Source organism: Salmo trutta, chromosome 22, assembly GCF_901001165.1.
Source record: "Salmo trutta chromosome 22, fSalTru1.1, whole genome shotgun sequence".
In the NCBI taxonomy this organism is placed as follows: Eukaryota; Metazoa; Chordata; class Actinopteri; order Salmoniformes; family Salmonidae; genus Salmo; species Salmo trutta.
Window position 1 is genome coordinate 8185814 of NC_042978.1, and position 6893 is coordinate 8192706.

Here is a 6893-nt window from a genome sequence, read left to right on the forward strand (position 1 = left end):
TTTTCCTTTTACGCCACGCAATGGTCATGCACCGTTCATTTGCGAGCCCCAAACCTCCAGGGTAGTCGTAACAAATCTATGGTAGTATGGAGGAAGCTAAAAAAATAATAATTACATTTTGGTTTTGTGAGATCAAACATTTGGTATCGTCTCTGCTATCACTCAACTCCTATCCGATGGTCAGTGCAAGCGTCGACGTTATTGCATCCAGCACTCACCGTTAGTGTAGTAACAGTTAAAGGGAGGCGAGGTGTAGGCTGAGCCCAGGAGGACGATATAGCTGGATGGGGGCTGGAGAGAGAGAGGAGGGGAGCTGGTGGGGCGTCGGGTAAGACAGGGCGGGGGGGGGGGGGGGGTTACTTCACTTCCCATGGCCAATGATGTCCTCATACTGAGGCGGCGGCTCTGTCTCTATGTGCACATCCGTGTGGCCAACCGCCTCCTCGTAAGACGGCGGTGGCTCTCCCCTGCTTCCCCTCGCAGACGTGACCTCGGAGCCCGGGTAGGCGGGGCTGCTGTGGACGCTGAGCTCGGAGTGGTCGTGGAAGTCCCGTCCCCACTGGTCCATGGAGACCACCGATAGGGTGGGGTCCCGGTGGGAGCCCCCCAGGGCGGGGCTGCGCTCCGAGCGCTTACGGGAGTGGCAGCGCCACACAGTGATGGCCACTGCTGCGATGAGGAGGAGCACCAGGAGCAAAGGGAGGATCAGGTAGAGGGAGTGGACTCCGCCAACCACCGACTGCAGCCCGCCACTTGGGTTGCTCTCCCGCACATACTCCTCCCAGAACCGTTGCTGCAGCCAATCAGAGAGCTACATCAGACCAATTACTGGGCAGAATTATCAAGTCCTGGGCATTTCAAGTAACATGTTAAATCTACAAATGCCATTTGCAGCATTCTGAATGTCATACTCCAGAAAGCACACACGCATACAAAACAAAAACACAAAGCTGTCCACACGTGCCTGCTGCACATCCCTCTGTGGGACGGACTGTGCATTCCCTGTCCTGACAACAATAGTTGCAGCAATGACCCTCTCCCTACTTAGCAGAACTCTCTGAGAGTCAGCTACCCTTCCTGCTGATTATCATCACTTCCTGAAAAGCAGGAACATTCCACAGGCCAGCACGCTCGGAGTAGGATTACAAGTGTTTTTGTTATCGAGTGCGTGTGTGTCAATCAGGGAGCAATAGCGAGACAAAGAGCATTGTGTGTGCATCCGTGTGAGCAAGTGTTGCGTACAAGGTTGGGGTCAATTCTATTTCAATTCAGTAAGTAAACAAACAAAGGAGGTAACATTTTCCTCAATGCTTCCCATATAAGAAACATTAAAACAAATTTCAAACAAGGAATATGAATTTCAGTTTACGTCCTAATTAAGACCGAATTGAAATGGAATTGACCCCAACCCTGGTTGCGCACGTACGTGTGTTGCGTGCGCGTCTCACTCACAGTTTTCTCGTCGTTCTCAAAGGCCTCCCGGGCCTCCTCGTAGGTGCAGATCTCCTCCCTGCACTCTCTCTGGATGTTGCCCTGCCGGATCTCCTCTAGCAGGTAGCTGTTGTCCCTGCGCTGCCGGCTCAACACTGAGTTGGCCAGGTCCGACGGCAGGAACACTGTCAGCGAGAGAGAGAGAGAGAGAGAGAGATGGAGGGAAGAGAAAAGAGCGAGAAAGAAGGGGAGGAAGAAAGAGAAAAAGTGATGAATATTTCAAAAATGGTAGGGAGAGAACAGAGGACAAAAAGAAAGGCGGGAGAGAGAAAAAGAGAGAAAAAGAGGCAGAGGATGAAACAAAGCTAGTGGAAAAAGAGGGAGCTGCCTACTAACTGCATTTCTGTGTAAAACAAAAGCTTCTTTGATTAGGACGGACCAATCCTGGCCAGTATAAGTGAAACTAACTCTGGGAATCAAGAGAGGGGCACAGAGCGGCCCTCTGTTGGACTGATTTGGGACTCCATGGACAGGAACCATATTGTGTGTAAAAACATGTGATTAGACTCACAGGAGGGAGAGTCGGCTAACATTTGTATTTTCCTGGACAAACCACAGTGTTGAGTAGTTGTTTAAACAAGGACCAGCCTTGCCGGTAGTGCATTTACATAAATGTACATGCCGAAGGCCTCTGATCAGCCTGGAGAACAAAACGTACCACTCCCCATGATTCCTGCTGGTCTGTTTGGGGTGGGTGATGGTGCCTGTTGGCAGAAAAAAAAACATTCACCACAAACAGTCAGCATGTTTTTAACTGGGACAAAGTCAATGAGAGGAAACAGGACAATAGTAGTCCTAGTCATAATTTTTTTTTTTTAAACAGCTGATTCAGACATTTAAAAGCATTCAACATATACGAACTATAAAGTAGGCCTATTCTCATAATTGCCACAGTGTTTTAGGCTGACGTTACTTTCCCCACAGAGCATCGGAGTTCGCGTAATCCTGTTATTCCTCCAACTCCCGACAGACGTATCAACGGAAATGGCCGTCACACACACACACACACAGTGTACTGTGAATTCCAGGCATCCGTGGCCAGCTAAAAACTGAATGACCGAACGCTGACCAGGGTTATACGGGAATGTTACCGCTACGTCCGAAATAGAACAGCAGCAGATATGTAACACACAAAGCGCCGCCCGCCCTGTTCCTTCCCATCTCCTCAAAAAGCGACACGGGATGTGAATTGCGAAACCGTTATTAGAACAACAAAAAACTGCTTTCGTCTTCGGCGATATTTAATCACAGCTGCCTGTGTGTGTGTGTGAACGGTGAGATGGACGACATCTGTGATTTGAAGCTGGCTGACGTTTAGCTCGCTGGCAATCGGATGATTTGTAACCATTTCGCTTGATTTGCTACATTGTAGGCTAAGGAGCGACTCCCCTATCGTTCCAACGAGCAAAAGGTTTTCGCTAACCGCTTCAAGAACACACGTAAGATTCAAAGCATTTCTTTTTTTAAACGAAAATGGTAAATCGTTTAACTTTATTTACCTGTTTCCTTCCCGAATGCGCTCTAAGCTCCACTAACGGCTCAATGGCCAAAATGTTTCTACGCACGCGTAAAAGCCTGTTGGATAGGCGGTTTTTTTTCTTTTTTCCATTTTAAAGGGACAGTCAGGTGACTGGCATCAAATCCCTAGACGGCTACGTGCTATTTCTACACAATATCATTATTTGTTTCACGTTATGTCGTTGGGAGTGTGCGGCAAGAATGAAGGAGACTGTGTAAGCTAAAATGTGGACCACATTTTGGTAATGATTAAATGCACAAGGAAACGTTGCCTGTCAAAGGCGTTGACTCCTGAGTCAATAGCAATCAATGCATGGAGTTTGGTCTTTAGGTTCCAATGTAATTACTGCAGTCTGTACTTGCTCTGGTACTTAGTTCACCATAGTCTAGGCCAGGGCTAAGAATTTTGTCATTTAACAAAATGTACTGAAATGACATATTATCTAAATGATCTCTTGAACGATAAAATAATAGATAGCACTGTACAATTTAGGATGGGTTGTTAGTCTCATCACACAGTAGCATCAGACTATCAATCAATTAACCTGCAGAGTTGACAGTGTTGTGACAAATTCAGGGGCTGGCCCTGACCGGGACTCGACCCAAGGTCCAACGGCTGTCAAGCCAATACCTTAACCATTATGCAAGAGGTTCGAAACCACTTGAGGAGGTCGCTAGGTGTTGGGTTAAGGTCACTACATTACCCCCTTCCTTCGGGAGATTGTGTCCCTCTCGTGTACACGCCTCTCAGATGGCCGCCTTTGCGCCATCCCACTTCTGACACCAATTTGGTGAAATCAGGGGGTAGCCCTGACCGGGATTCAAACCCAGATCCAGTGACTGTCAAGCCAACACCTTAACCGTCATGCCAAGAGGTTCGAACCTCTTGGCGATATCACTAGGCGCTGGGTTAAGGTCCCTAAAATATTATAACATCCAATAGCACAACACCATTGACGAACACATTTACTGTATATTGATTGTAAATCTCTGGCATAATAGCTTAGATGCATGACTGACAGACCCAAGGTTGTGGGTTTCAATCCTATTCAATCCGATCTCCTGAACTCACTGCACTGGTGTCAGAAGTAGGATGCCACTTCCCTGAGGCCATTGGAGGCGTGCCCAGGAGTCACATGAGTAACCAGAGATAGGGATGAGCGCTGGGCCAGGCATGTTTCCCAGACGATGGAGGCAGTGTAGTTGTAGCATCCTTAGTAGAACACCATCCACTTAGTAGGACTACAACACCAGCTGATCAAGAGGTTCAGATGTCTTGGTATACATGGCTTAGATGGTGGACTCATTCCAGTGGTGGGAAAAGTACCCGATTTTCATACTTGAGTAAAAGTAAAGACACCTTAAAAGAAAATGACTCAAGTAAAAGTCACCCAGTAAATTACTACTTGGGTAAAATAATAAAGTATTTGGTTTTAAATGTACTTAAGTATCAAAAGGAAAAGTAGAAATAATTTAAAATGTCTTATATTGAGCAAACCAGACGACACACTTTTCTTGTTTTTTTTAATTTTACGGGGTCACAGTTCAACACTCAGACACAATTTACAAAATAAGCATTTGTGTTTAGTGAGTGACAGGTCACAGGCAGTAGGGATGACAAGGGATGTTCTCTTGATAAGTGTGTGAATTAGACAATTGTCCTGCCCTGCTAAGCATTCAAAATGTAATGAGTACTTTTGGGTGTCAGGGAAAATGTAAGGAGTAAAAAGTACATTATTTTATTTAGGAATGTAGTGGAGTAAAAGTAAAAATTGTGAAAAATATACGTAGTAAAGTACAGATACCCCCCCAAAAAACTGAAGTAGTACTTAAGTAAAAATATTTTTAAGTACTTTACACAACTTACTGATTCACACACAATTGTAGATTTGGATCTTGCTCAGGCTTATTGGCAAATTTGCTGCAATGTACACAATGTATGTGTGTGTGTGTGTGTGTGTGTGTGTGTGTGTGTGTGTGTGTGTGTGTGTGTGTGTGTGTGTGTGTGTGTGTGTGTGTGTGTGTGTGTGTGTGTGTGTGTGTGTGTGTGTGTGTGTGTGTGTGATGTGATTGATGTATTGTGTTGTTATGGCTCAGGGGGCGTTGTGTTAGTGTGTGATGATCCACTTGGTGCCTTCTTGTTCCCCTGAGAGCCTCTTTGATTAGAATCTGTAATCATCAGTGATTATGTAGAAAGACTTTGCCATGAGGCACAGTCGTCCTACAGTCCTAAAACACACAAATGCACACACGGATGCAGGAACACACACACGCACACACACGGACTCACTAAATACAAATACTGAGTTTTTTTGTAAATAGTGTTGGAGTGTTGGAGTGTGCCCCTGGCTGTCCGTAAATAAATAAAAATGACAAATTGCGCTGCCTGGTTTGCTTAAAATAAGGAATTTGATGTATAGCATTTACTTTTTACTTTTACTCAAGTATGACAGGTAGGCCTACTTTTTCCATCACTGTATTTAAGTACATTTAAAACCAGATACTTTTAGACTTTTACTCAAGTAGTATTTTACTTGGTGACTTTCACTTTTACTTGAGTAACTTTCTATTAAGGTATCTATACTTTTACTCAAGTATCACAATTGAGTACTTTTTCCACCGATGCACACTTCTGCTTTATCTTTGATGGTTGAAACCCTATTATCTGGCTATGACCCAAATGTAGAGCGACATAAACTCCTCTTTGTTGTCGAGTCATTTTTCCACTTCGGTTGTATTGGTTGAAACGTTTTGTGGCCTAAAAACAATACCCATATGCATTTTAATTGCAGTAGAGGTACAGCTAGGGGCTTTTTTATTTATTTATTTATTTATTATTTTTTATTTAACCAGGTAGGCCAGTTGAGAACAAGTTCTCATTCACAACTGCGACCTGGCCAAGATAAAGCAAAGCAGTGAGACACAAACAACAACACAGAGTTACACATGGAATAAACAAACGTACAGTCAATAACACAATAGAACAATCTATACACAGTGTGTGCAAATGAGGTAAGATTAGGGAGGTAAGGCAATAAATAGGCCGTAGTGGCGAAGTAATTACAATTTAGCAATTAAACACTGGAGTGATGGATGTGCAGAAGATGAATGTGCAAGCAGAGCTACTGGGGTGCAAATGAGCAAAAACAAATAATAACAATATGGGGATGAGGTAGTTGTATGGGCTATTTACATGTGGGCTATGTACAGGTGCAATGATCTGTAAGCTGCTCTGACAGCTGATGTTTAAAGTTAGTGAGGGATATATGAGTCTCCAGCTTCAGTGATTTTTGCAATTTGTTCCAGTCATTAGCAGCAGAGAACTGGAAGGAAAGGCAGCCAAAGGAGGAATTGGCTTTGGGGCTGACCAGTGAAATATACCTGCTGGAGCTCGTGCTATGGATGGGTGTTGCTATGGTGACCAGTGAGCTGAGATAAGGCGGGGCTTTACCTAGCAGAGACTTATAGATGACCTGTAGCCAGTGGGTTTGGCGACGAATATGTAGCGAGGGCCAGCCAACGAGAGCATAGAGGTCGCGGTGGTGGGTAGTATATGGGGCTTTGGTGATAAAACGGATGGCACTGTGATAGACTACATCCAGTTTGATGAGTAGGGTATTGGAGGCTATTTTGTAAATGACATCGCCGAAGTCAAGGATCGGTAGGATGGTCAGTTTTACGAGGGGATGTTTGGCAGCATGAGTGAAGGATGCTTTGTTGCAAATTAGGAAGCCAATTCTAGATTTAATTTTGGATTGTAGATGTTTAATGTGAGTCTGGAAGGAGAGTTTACAGTCTAACCAGACACCTAGGTATTTGTAGCTGTCCACGTATTCTAAATCAGAACCGTCTAGAGTAGTGATGCTGGGGGGGGGGGGGGGGGG

At 44.8% G+C, this 6893-nt stretch overlaps 1 protein-coding gene across 4 annotated transcripts; it reads right to left on the bottom strand.

Annotated features, from left to right (window-relative positions):
- Positions 1-6: 6 nt before the first annotated feature.
- LOC115157992 (transmembrane gamma-carboxyglutamic acid protein 1) lies at positions 7-3251 on the bottom strand. 4 transcript variants are annotated; one of them, XM_029706418.1, is made up of 4 exons: positions 2991-3251; positions 2150-2195; positions 1453-1616; positions 7-811 (listed from the first exon to the last, which is right to left on the bottom strand). In XM_029706418.1, exons 2-4 carry the CDS (start codon positions 2157-2159, stop codon positions 362-364), a joined length of 624 nt encoding a protein of 207 aa, XP_029562278.1. In that variant the 5' UTR covers positions 2160-2195; positions 2991-3251; the 3' UTR covers positions 7-361. The 4 variants fall into 4 exon arrangements, with proteins under 4 accessions (XP_029562278.1, XP_029562279.1, XP_029562276.1 ...); XM_029706419.1 differs by having other exon boundaries at positions 7-793; positions 2991-3240; XM_029706416.1 differs by lacking the exon at positions 2991-3251 and adding an exon at positions 2409-2935.
- Between the last annotated feature and the right edge of the window lie 3642 nt (positions 3252-6893).

What these genes read in the sequence shown, in the direction of transcription:
- LOC115157992 (XM_029706416.1), bottom strand. An exon ending in AGCAGGAATCATGGGGAGTG is followed by an intron (nt 1,617 to 2,149) that starts GTACGTTTTGTT and finishes TCTCGCTGACAG; the next exon opens with TGTTCCTGCCGTCGGACCTG. An exon ending in TTGAGAACGACGAGAAAACT is followed by an intron (nt 812 to 1,452) that starts GTGAGTGAGACG and finishes GGTCTGATGTAG; the next exon opens with CTCTCTGATTGGCTGCAGCA.